The sequence below is a fragment of the Corythoichthys intestinalis genome, chromosome 10 (genome assembly GCF_030265065.1).
Source record: "Corythoichthys intestinalis isolate RoL2023-P3 chromosome 10, ASM3026506v1, whole genome shotgun sequence".
Taxonomy (NCBI): Eukaryota; Metazoa; Chordata; class Actinopteri; order Syngnathiformes; family Syngnathidae; genus Corythoichthys; species Corythoichthys intestinalis.
Window position 1 is genome coordinate 19935586 of NC_080404.1, and position 18593 is coordinate 19954178.

Below are 18593 nucleotides of genomic sequence, written 5' to 3' on the forward strand. Positions count from 1 at the left end.
CCTGATTAATGATTGAACGTAATAAGCCTGTTGTGATATGCAGTAAGTCAATTAATCGCTCAGTAAATTAAAATTAGGTCTGTAATTTTCCTGGCTGCAATTTATCGCCGCTTGCATGGGCTGCGTGCACTTGTGCATGTTGATTGCATATGAGACTCCAGTTCCTTTCATAGATGTTTATTATCATTAACGCACCGTAGAATTAAAGTTCCAACACACAAAATAAGGAAATGCGTCTATATTAAACATTGTAAAACATCAGCATTGCTACATTAAGGCTAATGGGAAAAAAATATGTTCTAACCACTTTAGCCTGCTATAAAACTTGAGTAGTCTTCTCCAAAATGCAAAAGTTGACACAAACATGAAAACTCGCTGGTTTACAGCATTTGCAAACGATGCAAAAAAAGAAGAACTCTATTACTGACACCACATGCATGGCAAAAATAGAAGACAAGTGTACTTTTTATTTTTTTTCTTTACTGAATGTAAATCATACGATTAGCGGCGTGGCTAACATACTTCCGGTGAGCATTTCAAAATAAAACCACATCATATTCAACAAGTAATAAAGATTTCTGGAGGTAATCTGATATACTTCAAATTCTACACTAAGGGGTTGTTTACATGGTGACGCTGCGACAACAAGATGGAACAACTGTGTTGTGGAATGGCCTTGCCTTTATATGGTGACAGTGAAAACGGAAGGCAAAGACGCAAACCTTTGATTCCTGGCTCCAAAGTGGAAGGATTCGATTGTGGGGCTTGCTCCGCAACCAAGCTCTCGCGCCGATGAAGTCAGCACTCGCACACGTCACTTTGGGCATGCGCAGCGCTGCTACTAAACATTAAAAACGGCAAACATGGCGGAATGTCGACTTTAATTGACTGTTTTTATAATATTTTTAATTTAAATATGCTTAACCTTTGCATTTTTGTGCCTTTTGGAGCAAAAGAAAAATGCCATTGCTTGGTGTGGGAGGGTATGTTGTCTTCCTGGCCGAGGAGGTGGATGGTGTCAAAGTGCAAAAGTGGCTTTTGCCTTGTACTGGTAAATCTGCACTGCCCCCTAGGGCCTGGCATGAATACTACATCGTTTTCACATGGAATTGTGACATTGTTCGAATGGAGACGGAACTATATGAATGAAAACATGAAATTTGTCGCATTCTTGGAGCTTCACCATGTACACTACTGGCCAAAAGTATTGGCACCCCTGCAATTCAGTCAGATAATGCTCAATTTCTCCCAGAAAATGATCACAATGGCGTACCGCAAGCAACACGTCACTTCCGCTCATTAATATTCATGGAATTAGCTACGGTTGCTATGCAAGGACAAGCCACCATTTGTCCCTAATAGGAAATGAATGGAAATTGTGTACGCAGGAGATGTTTACAGAGCTAAACCTACCAATTCTCTCCGAAAATGATGTGCCTGGTGCCAAATTGACTGGCATAGATGTGGAAGAACATAAAAATGTTCAGTTAAAGAGATGGCTTTAGCGTCGAAGGCTGAAAAAGACGAAAAAAACGAGCCAACCTAAGCATAGCTTTAGCTTTTTTTTAATCGACGCGACTGAAAATGACATTCTCCGGTTTCAACAGCCATCAGCCCTGTCTTTCTTATATATCCTCTGGTTGTCCTACGTCTCTTACCGTTCTTGGGGGTAATTTAGTTAGCTTTGTGTAGCTGTCGCAAATGCTACTCAGTGACAGCCAACGAACACTTTAAATGTTTTCACTGATAACACATCTTAATCCTATAATTTATTTACACTTCCCCCTTACTAAAGTTGTTTTTTTATATATATATATAACAGAAACGGTAACAGTTGCAGTCAGATACCATTGTAGTTTTTTCAGGTCATTCATTGTCAGACAGAAGCAGTACGGCACAACGTTACGCTAAAAAAAATAAAGTAAAAATATAAAAATGGCTTACCTCTTTGTCCTCTGAAAGACCATGCCAACCCAACATAATGTTTACTGCATATGAAACGTGAATGGATTCGCCGAGCTGGTGTTAAAGTCCGCGCAAGTTGATTCGGTTTTCACATTTTTTTCCTCCCGAGTTTTTGGTTTCCGGGAACGTATGAAGAAAACATCCTTCATGGTCGTAATATCTAGAGTCGTTTCTACAAGTTCCAAAAAAGCAATGCGTGATCGCCATGTTCGTTTTTGAAAGATTACCGGCGAAAAGTAGCACTTTTTACGTGGGGTCTATGCGAGGGCGGGTCTATAATGTCCCACTTCGGCTTTACTTCCGCTTTATGATGCGACGTCACGGTCTAAAAATAGCCTGCGTGCGGTACGCCATTACAAATGCTTTGGGAGTAATATCGTCATTTATTTTGATTGCAATGAAAAAACACAAAAGAGAATGGGGGGGGAAAAATTAAATCATTATCATTTTACACAAAACTCCAAAAATGGGCTGGACAAAAGTATTGGCACCCTTTGAAAAATCATGTGATGCTTCTCTAATTTGTGTAATTAACAGCACCTGTTACTTACCTGTGGCTCATAACAGGTGGTGGCAATAACTAAATCACACTTGCAGCCAATTAAAATGGATTAAAGTTGACTCAACCTCTATCCTGTGTCCTTGTACGTACCACATTGCACATTGAGAAAAAAAGGCCAAAGACCAAAAAACTGTCTGAGGACTTGAGAAGCAAAATTGTGAGGAAGCATGGGCACTCTTAAGGGTATAAGTACATCTCCAAAGGCCTGAATGTTCCTGTGTCTACCATTCGCAGTGTAATCAATAAGTGTAAAGCCAATGGCACTGTGGCTAACCTCCCTAGATGTGGACGGAAAAAAAATTAACGAGAGATTTCAACAAAAGATTGTGCGGATAGTGGATAAAGAACCTCGACTAACATACAAACAAGTTCAAGCTGTCCTGCAGTCCGAGGGTACAACAGTGTCAACTCGTACTATCCGTCGGGGTCTGAATGAAAAGGGACTCCATTGTAGGATACCTGGGAAGACCCCACTTCTGACCCAGAGACATAAAAAAGCCAGGCTGGAGTTTGCCAAAACTTACCTGCGAAAGCCAAAAACGTTTTGGAACTGTTCTCTGGTCAGATGACACAAAAGTAGAGATTTTTGGGAAAAGGCATCAACATAGAGTTTACAGGGAAAAAACAAGGCCTTCAAAGAAAAGAACACGGTCCCCACACTCAAATATGGCGGAGGTTCCCTGATGTTTTGGGGTTGCTTTGCTACCTTTGTCACTGGACTCCTTGACCTAGTGCGTGGCATTATGAAGTCTGAAGACTACCAACAAATTTTGCAGCATAATGTAGGGACCAGTGTCAGAAAGCTGGGTCTCCCTCAGAGGTCATGGGTCTTCCAGCAGGACAATGACCCAAAACACATGTCAAAAAGCACTAGAAAATGGTTTGAGAGAAAGCACTAGAGACTTCTAAAGTGGCCAGCAATGAGTCCAGACCTGAATCCCATAAAACACCTGTGGAGAGATGTGAAAATGGCAGTTTGGAGAAGGCACCCTTTAAATCTCAGAGACCTGGAGCAGTTGGCCAAAGAAGAGTGGTCTAAAATTCCAGCAGAGCATTGTAAGAAACTCATTGATGGATACCGGTAGCAGTTATTTTGTCTAAAGGTTGTGCTTCCAAGGATTAGGCTGAGGGTGTCAATACTTTTGTCCGGCCCATTTTTGGAGTTTTGTGTAAAATGATAATGATTTAATTTTTTTGTCATTCTCTTTTGTGTTTTTTTTTCATAGCAAGCAAAATAAATGAAGATATTACCACCAAAGCATTTATAATTGCAATCATTTTCTGGGAGAAATCGAGCATTATCTGACAGAATTGCAGGGGTGCCAATACTTTTGGCCAGCAGTGTAAACGGCCAGCAGTGTAAACGGCCACTCAGAATAGCTTTAAAATGACACCCATTACAAAAAATCTTGATTTGCAATAAATAATTTGGCCTCAAATTTGCTAAAATGCACACTCTGCTGGACAAGATGAAACACATTTTGGATCAAATGAACACTTTTGATGGGCTCTAATTGACAGAGAACAAAAATGGCTTTGGGTTTTTCACCTATTTTATATTCTGCACTTCGCTAGCGTTCAAATGACTCGTTCTGCTTTTTTTTTTTTTTTTTTTTTTTAAAGGATTTCTGCACCTCGCTAGCGTTCAAATGACTCGTTCTGCATTTTTTTAAAAGGATTTTTAATATAGTGTTTTATATTTAATAGTAAGAATTTATTGCATTTAACGGTGATTTATTAGGCTGTTGCTACATTAGTGGTTGAATTGGTTTAAAAAATGACAATAATATTACATATCGGCAATAATTTATACACAGTATATCGCCTACTAAAATTTGCTATCGCGACAGGCTTGCATATTATACATATAAGTTCTATTAGTCATAAAGCAAACGTGCAATAAGGACTGTTAAGGCATGATGCTATGCAACCTCATTGTGACATTGCATTTGTCTTTTAGTCATTTCTTCTATTAAATTTACACATGAGGGATTAGGCTTTTGTTCAAAGGGATTCCGTGGCATTAGATTAATGAAAAATTGAAAATTGATGTCAGAGATAAAAATATTAAGTCCTCCATTGTAAATCTTGAAATGTTTTTATCGGCTGGTTCATCGCAGTGCAAAGTGGCGTGTGAAGATTAACAGTGCAGTATTGTTACAGTACAGTGAAACATTAGTGGTCAAACGTAATCTGCTCTAGGAAGCTGGTCAACCTCCATTTGACTTCAAGACCCTGTTAAGCTATAGAATAAATGTCTGAATAATTTAACACACCTCATGAGAGTGTTGTTAACAACTCTGCCAAATTTGAATGGCTGAAATAATCACCAAGTTTATGATTTGAGGTTTATAGGGGAGAGGTGATGCGTGTTGCCTAAATGTGTTACAGGGTGTCATTATAGCCACACCCCCGAAAAATAGAACATGATGGAGAAAGTCCTTTAGATATCCAGTGGTTACTTTTAAATACTGTATGACTGTTACAATGCATAACTCATTGGCTGCGATTGACAGTGCTAGATGTCCAAACCATTTGAACATGGATTAGACATCTACTAGTGACAAACTAATTGAAATTCACATCAGAAGGATGAAAAGAGCCACATTATTGGACGCCTATCATCGTCTGTGACACTGAAAGAGTTATTACTCATAAGATAGCTTTCAGTAATAAATCCTCCAAGATCATTGTGTATGCCGTACTTGTTTTTGTGTATCAACTCATTTGTCTCTGTCAACATCTGCAGGTTGGCTTTTCTCTATGGATCGCTTTACATAGATCAGACCATGTTATGACAAATGCGCTCATATTTCCCCAACATACATTTAACGGGTGATAAAGCTACATGCAACTCTTAAAGACCCCCTTCGGCGCTAATTCTGCCTCAGCGTTCACTCATGTGTATGCTATATTGCGTGCATAGTTGTAAATATGAGCTATAGGGGGAGGGGCAGATTGGTCTACATGTACTGTACCACTGGAGGTTTTTACCCCCATCTATCCACCCCAACTCCCCCACCTTGCTGAGAGGGAGAGAGTTAATTTATCTTGCGCTCAATGGTGGGTAAGCAAATCCTGTCAGTTGAGAGTTATTCAGAGTAATTATCCCCCTCTGTGTTCACTAATAGGGGTTCAGCCCCCCTTCGTCCCTTTGTCCTGCCTGGTCATTGGGTCTCCATGGCGAGACCGCGTCCATCAGAGGCGTCAGGGCCATGCCTCGCCTTTGTCAACATATTTGTTGGTCCTGCTGGCGACGCATCGTCCGACTCTGTGGAACGTGAAGATAGAATATTTGGGAAATATGTTGCATGCTGTGGAAATCGGCATCAAAAACAATCATTTTGCACTCCCTGTTCTGCACTCAACCACACGAACAAAAGCAAACACACGCCATCTAACACTAATCACTGTAAGTGTCCCTAACCTACATTTCATTCCATGCGCTGCCATTAAGACATCCTTACTGATCACTCGCACGAGTCCACTAGCTCTCATTCTGTCATATTTTCATACTTCTCTTTTAATATTTGCATGTCAACTGACAAAATGCAGCTGCTCACCCCTGCTCTCCACAATGTGACAGCAAGATCATCTTTCTGTGTTGATTGAATTTGAAGTAGTGGCCTGTTGGCCTTTTGTCGAGCACAGCTGATCAAATCTGACACCACGCGTTTCCACGGCCTTCTTAATTTTGTATTTATGTATTCATTTCACAGCACGGGTCCAACATTCATTTACATACACATATGGTACTGCCAGTCAAATTAAAAACCCAGAATATCTTGCCTGGATAACACAATCTGCCATGCTTTTTTCGGAAAATGGTAACAAACAAGCCTTCACTATATTATCATCTCAATTCTTCCCCGTGTTGATCTGGCTTCCTGTTCCTCCTCCTCCAACATGATAATAATGATATACCATTCATCATGATGTTAAGGCCAGGCGAGCGCTCAGTCATTTAGACACTTAGTCAGCCATTCTGAGACGGATTACCAGCAAGTATGTGTGCTTCTTAATAGGTTGTGAAAGAGTGCCTTCTGTTTGTCAAGTGGACAGCTGGAGAAACCTGAGCTCGGGACCCAAGTGTTGAATGTGCAAGTGTCAAGAAATCCAGTTCGGGCTAGAACCAAAGTAATAGAATAGCTGAACTAATAAGTGTGTCAATGGTTTATTGTGAATATGAATGGGTTTCTGTACACAGAGGTCAACGGTGTGCTAAGGTTCCTTTACATGTACACACTTGGTGCGCATTCATTGTAATGTGAGGATGACAGTCTTGGGACATACCTGAGTCAATGAATTAATCACTCAGAGGTGGACTTTAGGTCACTAGGCATAGCAAGACATTTAGGACAGTTCTACACAATTCTATGAGAACTAGATTAAATTTAAACATTGTTGTTTTTATAAGCCCTTTTAAATTTTGTCTTGTACTTTTTAGTCATTTTAAAATGTGTTCGTTTTCGTCCAATTTTAGTCAACAAAATCGCGTGCAAATTTTGTCTAATATTAATCGACAGTTACTCAAAATCTGTTCGTCTTTACAATTCAAAAGCTTTAGTTAAAAAATAAATAGGTTTCCAACACTTTCAAACGAACAGACAGACGAGTACATATTTTAGCATCTACAAGGACAGCGCCAACTTGGTGATGGTATTACACAATCAGCAGGAAAAGCAGTACATTATTTTCAATTCATTATACTCATCTAGACGCCACGGACTGTATGTAAAAAAACAAAAGTTGTCTGAGCGTTTCAGAGGATGATCGCCACGTTAAAGTTGATGCTAATGCTAACGTGAATGCTATGCTAAAGTAACAAGTTACATTTAGTGCGCTATGATCATTCAGCCAAGACTTTTAAAGGAATCCACAGATAGAAAGAGTCGTAGTTGTTAAGATAAACGTTATTATGAGTTAAAATAATTTGATCTTGAAATCCCTCTTGATGTTTTTGGTTTTTATACCATTTGTAAAATTAGTTTAACTAGTAGGTTGCCATTTTTGTTGACGTCGCAGGGCGGTGACGTCACATGGTTACGCTGCGGGGCTTCCAGAATATGACTCTAGCGACATAAACATGTCATCTGTTCAGCCCTTTCAATTTGAACCCGAGAGGAACATTAATGAGCATGACAGCACTGACGATATTTCACAAAATGAGCAGCAAAAGCAAAATGAACAGCAAAGACGGTATGAGACGGTACGAGAGTAGGGGAAAAAAAACGGTGTTCTGCCAAAATGTGCTACACCGGCGAAATAAGAGGCATATTTGACACCCAAAGTACTACTGTGCGCTTTCAGCTTGTTTTGTTTGGATGCATTCAGACAACATACTAAAGATGCCTTAAGAAAATACTTCAACGTAGTAATATCAAATAAGGGTGGGTTAAATATGCTACGTGACTAATGTTGTCAACAGATCAACAATCTGCTTTAAAGCTACCACAAGAAAACACTAAACTGCTTAAAGGTATGAGAGGGACACACATGCAAAAAGTATTTTGAGACATTGAAAAAGTAATAAAAGACTTAATTAAAACACAAATAGTAAGTACTCGGCACTCACCTCTTTTAACCGATGAGTGCATTTCTTGGACGTCTCGCCACGTAGAAGGAATTGCAGTAACCTGGCGGTATAAAAACATGGCGCCCTCCGTAGGTCAAAACATGTACTAAATATTATATATGTTTAAATCCATGGCAATATTTTATGTGTTTCTAATTACATATTTTCGTAAAGAGAACAATTATGGCTTATTAGAGCATACAAGTCTTTAAGTCCTAGGTTCCCTGTAAAGGCTAAAGCAAAATTGCATATTCTCTCTTGCCAAGATAAGAAAACAAATCTTATGTGTTTCCAAACAAGCAAGTTGGAGCGCAGCTTAGCTTGAAAAACATCCTAAACTCCGGTGAAGAGAGTGAAACAGAGGTGCAGCTCATCTTACCAAGGTTACCTGACCCAAACACTGCTATGAAGCAAGCTGACGTATTCCACGTACGATATGAAAATGTCACGCTTTGTGAGCATATGACAGAAACTGTCGAAATGTTGTCCCATTGTCGTCTCTCGTCAGACAAAAATAGGCATTCATCTCGTTATGTTCCGATCCACCAAGCCACGTTTTTACCTCATCATCGTCACGTCATCGTCATGAAAAAATTGTTCGTCAATGAAATATTTTCGTATCGTCATTGTTGACAAAAACAACACTGACTCTACAGTAAGTGACTCCTGGTTCAATCATTCTGAAGAACAAATACTGAGTCATAACTGCTAAAAGCCAGTTCATATGCTGTAAACCACATCTGTATAGTACCCACCTGTTGTTCTGGACCGGTATCAACAAATGCCTTTTTTCCATTTTGTTAATAAAGATTAGCCTGACACTTAGTCTGGCATGATTATAAGTATAGTCATTGAATTAAAGTCTTTCTGACACTGTGTTTCACCCATCTGGTTTTATTGGCATTCTTAAGGTTCTTTTGCGCCAATTAAAAGTTCAGTGTCTCTGGCCTGAGGTCCTTGTAGCTTTCTTCTAACCCCTATACGCAAAGTTATAACCGCCATTGTCAGAAGTGACCTTGACTGAGACACACAATTAGCATAGTTTTCAAAGACTTTCAGACATGTGCACACAACAAGCACGCTTGAGGGCACTTGTATAATTTCTTTTGCTTACTGCTGCGTGGGCTGTATCTCACTCATCACTCCACACCAACATGTCCTTCACAGATGCACATAAACACGTGTGTAGATGAGCGTGAGATGTGCAGGAATTTTTGGGTTTATCACTCTTTAGATACCACTATAGATAGAGTACTGTCTGGCTCAGACAAGGTGGAGTTAGGTTTAGCCTATTAAATGAAAGCATATTAATGTTGACAGGTGTCCCTGTAGTGCCCACTCTGCCCTTTGCAAGCAATCTGCTTCCTCTTTCCTCTCCACTGTTGTCCCAGGTGATGCCATGCATATTTAATACATGATATGAACAGCGGTTGCTGCAAACATTAGTCAGCCACAGGCTACAGAAATGACAGCAATGTAGAAACTACACTGAACACAGTACTAGAATGTTTAAACCAGAGCCAAGTTTACAAGTCTTACGTACAAACTCATTGCAAAAACACAGTCGTTGCCACACTGGTACCGAGCAGTTATTTTGTGAAATGAATCGGAGACCATTTAACTCCCAGCAATCCCCCTACATAAATTATATTTTGTCTGTCCATCTGCCCACTTTAAAGTCTTTAAGTCTGTTTTTTTCTGATTCTTCAGGGTTAGAAAGCGGGGGTGTGACATTAAAGGAGCCCGAAGGGGAAATTGAGAGCTCAGCTATGGTCACGCTGCGCTGTCACATTGATGGACACCCACGGTGAGTCTTCCATATAATGTCCCTTCTGTCATAGCCTCATGTTCTTTCTTAAAAAATGTTTTTGTCAATGTTCAACACCTCCTAAACACCACTTCCTTGACCCTGTTTCACATCTTCCTGCCAGTCCGACCTGCCAGTGGTTTAAAGACGGGATGAAGCTGACTGAGAAGAGCCATCAGATCAACAACAAGGAGCGGACGCTTACAATCAAGAGCGCCACTCCAGATGATAATGGTCTGTTCTACTGCTGTGCCAAAAATGCAGCCGGCCACGTCTGCAGCAACAGTAACTTCACTCTCAACATAATAGGTAAGTTCTACATTGAACACCGTTCGCAGTAGGTGTGTGACAATATATCGAACAGGTGATATATCGCCATATTTTGTAGCCCAAAAGTTTATCAGTATCAGTGTTTTTATGGCAGTCATTTTAATTTTCGTCTTAGTCTTTTTTGGACGAAAATACTTATTAGTCTTAGTCTTATTTTATTCATTCATTCATTTTCCATGCCGCTTTATGTGTTCGTCTAGTTTTACTCAACAAAAACTCAGGCAAATTTCGTCTATTTTTAGTCGACAATTCTCAAAATATTTTCGTCTATAAACTTCAAAAGTTTTCATCCATGAATAAATAAATAAATAAAAGGTTTCCAACAATTTCGTCGTCTAGTTTTAGTCGACAATTCTCAAAATATTTTCGTCTATAAACTTCAAAAGTTTTCATCCATGAATAAATAAATAAATAAAAGGTTTCCAACAATTTCGAATGAACATGACAGACGAGCACATTACTGTAGAGCAGTGGGTCTTAACCCCAGGGGTTCGATGAAGAGGTAAAGTGCCGTTTTAAACCAGGTTTTGGACTGGTTGTCCCCATTTTACAGGCTTTGTTCCAATTCTTTCAATTGCTCGACCTCTATCTGATGGGAGGAGAAACTAGTTTGCTAAGTGGAGGGTTGAGTGTCACTAAAAAAACGAACCAACAAGTCGCTACCAAAATCTTCTAGTAGAATAGTGTCTACGTTAGCTCACCGACTGCCATTGACGGCGCGAGGCATCCAATTCATGTTGACTAGATTGGAAGTCTTGCGCCGTCAATGGCACTGAAACCAGAATATTCACGGCCAGTCTTTTGTGGGCATTTACAGGTTACTTCCTGTTGATTTTAGGGCATTTACAGGTTGCTTAGGGACATTCTTGAGTCACTTGCTTTCCAGTCAACAGGAAGTGTCACGTAAATACTCCAGAATCAACAAGAAGTGACCCGTAAATGCCCCAAAAGGAAAAGGAAGTGACCATCCCTAGTACGCAGACATTGACACTATTGCGTTCAGGTAATAAAAGTAATAACTAGTAATAAATGCTGGAAAAATAGGAAGATTTATTACGGCGCTGTAATCTACAGCATAAAGAAACAAGAAGTGTGTACTGTTATTTATCATGTATTTATTTGTACTTTTCATTGCCCTTGTTTTGATTTACCCTCATTTCCTGTGCTTATGTGGCACTTATCTCTAGTATACCACAGAGAGAAGTACAGTATAGTACATTCAGCATCTCTCTGAGAAACCTGATGCCCACATCACACTAATTAGCCACCTGCAAAACACACACACATGCGTCGTAATTCTAGCACAAGAGTGGGCGAAGAATAGATCATGCTTGAGTTTCCGGTTACCCTCTAACCACCCTTAGTACTGCCATAAGGTTTCACTTTGAGGCACCTTTGACAGATTTAAATAGGATTTCAATGCAGACACAACGTTTTTGGGTGGCCAAAAGTATAATATGAGTATTCTAGAGGCTAATTTGGCCTTTAATCTTATAGATTGCTGGTCATGTGGCAAAGCAGAAATGAAACACTAGCTCTTGAATGCTGCAAATTTATTGATGTGGGAAACGGCGAATCTAATGATGATGGTAACATGAAACAAATTCATGTCGTAAATGAGTAACTATCCTACATGAGACACCTCTTTGGTAATTTCCTTCAAATGTGTCAAATAAGGTCACATCTAAATGAGAAATACTTTCAATCATTCATGAGTTGTCATAAGCGCTACTCATCTCTTCCGCTTTGTGCTGACGCTTGTCTGGCGTCCCCCCTGCAGCACTTTTAAATTCTTAACCATATATTTATGACCTTTTTAATACAAACACATTTATGGTAATCAAATTCATTTGGATTAAGTTCAATTTATACTAGTGCTGCAACGATTAACTGATTATCTCGAGTAATTTCGTAACTTTTGCTTGAAATATTCACATAAAATAAACAATAACTGCCCGTTTTTTGCTTTTACTCTACAATCTACTGTTTTACGTTCATATTTATAGAAATTACGCGATTGATAATTTATTTACAAGACTTACCACAACCTAAATAAATAGTGATTGTTTATAAAAAAAAAAAAATGCAAATTTTTCTTTTGTTGAGTAAAATTAGGATGATTCTGCATGCTTTCCTCAAGTATTAAGTTTCTTATTTGAAAATTGAGTGATTTATTAGCTATTGAAAACTTTCATTTAAAACTTATAATTTAAAATTTAAGTTGCTATTTTATGCAAAAACGCGAGATGATATGTTAAATATTGCTATTGATCCTGAAAATATAGGTGATTATCTCTGCATTTGGTGAATTTTGTGCAAATGCGTAAAATCTGAGAATTTTACAACCATTTTAAGTTTTGGTGTACTTGTATAAAAAAAATTAATCGGGATTTTATTAGGGAATGACTTTGAATTTTTTTCATGTCGCTTCTCATGGAGACTCATATATGTATATATTAGTGCTGCAACGATTAATCGATAAACTCGAGTAATGGATTAAAAAAAAGATTCGAATTAAATTTTGCTGCTTTGAGTATTCGTTTAATTAAATTGACGTTGTAATGATTTATTTTCAAAGTGTTTGCTTTTAGTCTTATAGATTTGGGTGGATACCCTGCTCTCTTGTCTGCCTCATTTCACATGGGTGAATCCAGCTGCTCCCTGATAAGACCAACATAAGCTTTTGTTTGATTGTTTTTTTGTTTGTTTGGTTTTTTTTTTTTTGCATTCATAATTTAGTTTATAGGTATATTCAGCTGTTTGTTGTGTGGGAATATGTGTCTGAACCATTTATTAAGAGCATTGTAAAAAAACGTTAGCATTTTATAGCATTTAAGCTAGCGGACTTTTGCTATGTAAGTTAGCCAATTGGTCTTTTGTTTGTACATAGATCCTCATTTTACTTTTTATACTGTTTTAGGCTGAGCTCAGGTATTTTAATTTTTCATGTTCCATATCCGATTACTCGATTATTCGGACTAACTAGTTCATCGATTAATCGACTACTAAAATAATCGATAGCTGCAGCCCTAGTGTATATCATAGCGGCTTTGGTTTTGAAAATATTTGAATGTTAAGTTTTTGAAAATGGGCCCCATACGGATCGGCCCCGTGTCCCGTCAACTGGTAGTGAAGTCTATGACAAAGTAGAGCAGGGCGGTAAACCGAAAATTTACCAGCACCAAAATTCTTCACGATGACCGACGTAATTTTGACCATGACGGTAAATTCGGTAATTTAATAAAACAAGAAAATATAGTCTTTTCATCCCGCTTTGACTCTGTGTTGTTCGGCAATGTTCATTCCCCTTTAAGAAAGCAGAAAGTGTGCTTACGTATGGAGTCACGTGGTTATCAGGAAGCCAAACAAACAAGAGCCCTGTGGCTAACGCTAGCGGCTAACGCTACAAGGAAACGTAATGGAGTGTGGCTTAAGGGGAGGTTCGCCAAACGTTCACCCGACATTAAATAGACTCTTGGCGGCATCCAGACAGGCTTTCACCCGCTGTCCTCCATTGTTCTCACGATTTCCAAAGAGGATGCTTTCAATGCTTTCTACTAGTAGCCAAGCGACATGCTAACGCTAGTGGCTAACGCTAGCGGCTAACGCTACAAATAAACGTGATGGAGTCGGATAGTGGCTTTAACCTTGGCGAAACAGCTGAACTTAATGAGTGGATTGGGCACGGACTGCATCTAGCAATTAGTATGTCACGATATTGTGTATCTCTGTCTATGTGTGATTTCTGATGGCTGTTGTGATACTAAAGCATTCAGCATAAAGTACAACAGTGAAAATTTTAATATGACTGTTTAATGGCCCCAGCTATTTTTCTTTATGTGCTTAATTCTGTGTCATTAGATCAATGCAGCTTTAATGTGTGTGTGTGTGTCTGTGTGGGGGTTCACGTGTGCTTGCTTGTATTAAAAAAATGCACTGGGGAAAAAAAAAACTGAAACCTTAAAGTAAACACTTGTGTTAAGTAAATATGTCACAGCAGCCATTAACAATAAGTTGTCTTTTTGAAGTGCACTGTTAAAGCTGTAAGTCATTTGTATTACAATGACATGTTTGCACAGGCATATTGATTTTGACAATGTACATTGTTCAACCCATACAAGCTGTGATAAATGTTCATAATTGAATTCTTATTGTTTACAATAAATTTTGTATACTTAATGTTTAGACTGCATGTACGATTGTTAAACATATTAAATTGAAAGCTGGTAAATAAATCAACAAGAAACGGTTAATCTGTATTTCATGCATTGATTCAGATTTTCAAATTATATAATAGTCCGCTTGGGCGAATTTATCGTCATTTATCGTTATCGAGGTAAATCTGCTCAATTTACAGCGATACGTGCTTAAGGCCATATCGCCCAGCCCTATGACAAAGCATAAGAAACAGACAGCGTGACACTGTGAGTCACAATCATATTAGAGCTTCTACTGTGTACTGTTCCAAAGCAAAGTGAAGCATGTTTAAGATGTATTATTTTAATGGAGCCCTGATTTCCATTTATACAGTAGATATTCATTTTTATTAAGTGAAACATCAAGGTACAGCTAGCAAACAACAGTGCTAACAACAATGCTGCAATGCTAAAAATGTCATTTTTTGTGAAATACTGTGTATTCATGACCAGGCTTCCTCACAAAAAAAAAAGTATGTCAACAAATTTCATTGTGGAATTTGCCCTCCTTTACAAAAATATTATTATATGTTCCAGCTTTCATAAGAATGATGGTTCTGATAAGACATGGGTCAATGAAAAACCCAGTGACCTAATTAAGTCTTCTTGGGGGCCCCTTAGGTGTTGACACATACCAGCACCTGAAGGCCTTCGCCGCTGTTGGCAGCTTTTAATAAGTGCACAGATGCGATATAGTTTGATGGTCTAATGCCTGCAGATGTAATCATGAAGATGTTTGTGTTTTTCATTTATAGATAAGAGCTTTCCTCGACCAGTGGTTACTCCTGAGGACCAGGTGGTTCTGAGGAATGAAGAAGCTGTGTTCCACTGCCAGTTCACCGCCGTGCCGCCTCCTGCTCTGGAATGGTACCATGAAAGTGAGCTGCTGGTTAACAAAACCCGGTAAATTTTTATTGCGGTATCCTTTCATTGTTCATCCCTAGCCTTACCTCACCACTATCGTGCCTATGCATCACCTCTACTTAATAAACTATGTGGCTGAGGGGCATTCCCTTGTGCCCTATAAGCTAGAACCCCAGAGTCGTACTTCCAGCTTCTATTTCGCTTTTGCGGCTCAGTTTTAAGATGAATCGCACATTAAGGAATGCTTTTGCTTCTGAAATAAGAAAGCTGTAAAGTTCCTTTGCAGTCTGCCGTACTTCATTTTAACTTAAGTGTTCTCTCCAGCCTACCACAAGAGACTTTGCAGCCCTGTAGTGTTGGAAAAAAAAAAAAAAACAGCCCTCGGGCCGCAATCAGCTTACCAGCATGCCCCCAATAAACACGTAAGCTCTTGATCACATGTGTCAAACAGCAAGCATGTGGGCAGCTGTGGGGAGGGAAAAATATTCGCCTGCTTTATGATTTAGTGTTTTTTAAATATTTACTGGTCAGTTTACATTTTTCGCAGTATGCAGCACAAGATGGGACACACTGCATTGTTGCTGCAGCCTGACTTGAAGCTTGCAGTCGCACATAGAGAAACTGCAGCTGTCTTATAATGTGTGTGATAGTAAACAGAGTGCCTTTTTGTGTCCAATTTATTGGCCTACATAGGCATTTGGTGCAGCTGTCAGTGATTAAACAGGAAATGACGAGGCTTCATTTAGCCAGCTAATTGTTTATTCGTCATTTAGCATAAGACTTGGACATTTGCTGTACTCTATTTTTCGGCCTACAAGTCGCACCGGAGTACAAGTCGCATTTTTTCGGAGAAATTTACTTGGTAAAATCCAACACCAAGAACACACATGTCATCTTGAAAGGCAATTTAAAATATTAAATAGAATATAGGACAACAGTCTGAAAAAGTGTACGGTATGCTAACGTTACATGACGCACAAACAACGAACTGAGAATGTGCCCAGTATGTTAACGTGACATAGCTATTAAAATGTATCCAGATAACTACAGGTCGTCCTCTGGTTACGAACGCGGTCCATTCCTACGCTTGCGACGTAACCCGAATTTTGGCGTGAGTCGGAATTAACCTTGTAAGTAACCCTAAACACCCCATAAATCTCAAAATAACTATCCAAAAACATGTATTATACATCATTGTACCGTCCTCGCCAAGATGTTGGAGCTAAGTCCTAGCCACACAGAGGGCTAAGCTGTAATCTTTCCCTTCTTGCTCTAATTCAGCTGTGTGACTTCTTCATGGGAGCAAATATGCTCTTCCTCGTTTGTACGCGTGGGTGCTTCTTCGTGTGCACAAATACATTCTTCATCTGTGGATGCGCTTTTACTCACGTGCAGTTCCTACAATTCCTATGCCAAAATAAAAGCATGCATCACAAAACAAAAGTCAACATTATAATCAAAGACACATTTCGCCAAAGCGCAGAAGTCATATTAATGAAATAAAGTAAAAAATAATATACTGTGAGGAACAACAAGGTACTGTTTACATGAAGAAAAAAAAAAAACACTGGAGACAAAATGGCGGACGAGACTCCGGCATCGTAAAGTCGAAATCACGTAAGTCGGGTACGTCGAACATGCTAACAAGTTTACCAAACCATCAGTTTCACACCAAAATAACATGTGAAATGATATAACAATGTGTTAGTAATTCCACAGTTGGTCCAGAGTATATATAATGATAATAATAATAATAATATAATACCGGGAAAATCGCGGGATTTAAATGGGTAGCCCTTATGTGTGGAACCAATTTCCCGGGTCGAATGACACGGAGTTTACGCGGACATTTCACAGGTCGCATTTTAGTATGATGTCCAGGACTTTCCCGGGAAGTGGTGTGCGTGACAGCAGGCGTTAAATTGCCGGGTCACAGCACGATGGCTGATGACGTAAATATCATGGTGGGCCGATCGTCACATCCTCTCTCTTCGCAATAAGACGAAAAGCAGGAAGCATACGTAGCAATTATAAACATAGCAAGCCGGCAATAGCTACATTAAACTCAAAACATAACATAATTAAATTGCTACGGCATCGTAGAGCCAAGGAAGAGAGTCCATCCTGCATCTTTGGAAATGTGTGGTTTATTTTATGGCCGATGTTAGGGTCCGCTACTGCGGAAACAGGGTTGTACTTCAAAGCAGAAAACAACGGAGGGATGCGTTCAAGGAAATTCAGGCGATCGTAGAAAAGGGGGAATAACACAATGGGTCCGTGACAGTAGGTCGACGGGGATCAATAACACTAACATAAGCAGTAAGCAGAGAGCCAATAGACAACAAAATAAATACAGTACACTCAATCTAGCACAACGAAGGGGATTTCAAAACAAGGGCGGCAGATATGACATGCAAAAAATGACTAAGTTTGTATATGTGGTGTACAATATTACCATTCAATTATCAGTTCTGTTACAGATAATCACTTGCTGCTACCTGCTTTATGTACATAAATAAAAAAATAAGGTATTTTGCCAATACATTTTTTTTCAGTGGCAGATATATGAAAACATTTTATAGGTATTTTATGCTCCTATAAAAATGTGTCTGTCTGTCTTTGTGGATATTTTGAATGCGTTATCCAGTGAAGGTACCATTCCATTTATGAGTCCTCTCTTGCTGTAGCAAAACAAAGTCAGTGTCAGAGCTTGTTTTTATCCTGCACGATGAACAGAGAAAATATGACACAGAAATACAGCTTTTGGGAAAGTCTTTATCTGAAGAAGTGCAGTAAGGTTGTGTGCTCAATAATTCAGTCGTTTCTTGTTTAAAAGTTATCTTGAAGTGGTCTATATTGTTCACTCATCAGTCAATATATACTATGTTTACATATTTATAACAAAACATGTGTACCATATCAAACACAAGCAGCAGTTTGTGATAGCATTTACATCAAATTAAAATGGAACACTAGTTGAGGTGGAGAATTAATTGCCTATCCTCATTAAGGGGGATGACCATCACTGATTTAAGCTTGACTACAAAATGACAAAACCATTGTATACTAAAAAAAACTCGGCCAAACTCTGACAAATTCTTTTAAATTAATCAAGGCTTTGGCTTAAAGTAATCTTCCTTAACTACCGTATTTTTCGGACTATAAGTCGCAGTTTTTTCATAGTTTGGCTGGGGGTGGGACTTATACTCTGGAGCGACTTATGTGTAAAATTATTAACAAATTATTATATCATTTCACATGTTGTTTGGTGTTTTGGAGTTACACTGATTGTTT

General features: G+C 38.9%; 1 protein-coding gene across 4 annotated transcripts in view; it reads left to right on the forward strand.

The window, feature by feature from the left end:
• The window catches only part of ptk7b (protein tyrosine kinase 7b), a 155925-nt gene that overhangs the window by 98927 nt on the left and 38405 nt on the right, over window positions 1–18593 (forward strand). For all 4 annotated transcript variants that reach the window (XM_057847554.1, XM_057847555.1, XM_057847556.1 and 1 more), the window contains 3 exons: window positions 9813–9909; window positions 10034–10218; window positions 15191–15338. In XM_057847554.1, the coding sequence (XP_057703537.1) occupies window positions 9813–9909; window positions 10034–10218; window positions 15191–15338 (430 nt within the window). The remainder of the gene's footprint in view (window positions 1–9812; window positions 9910–10033; window positions 10219–15190; window positions 15339–18593) is intronic.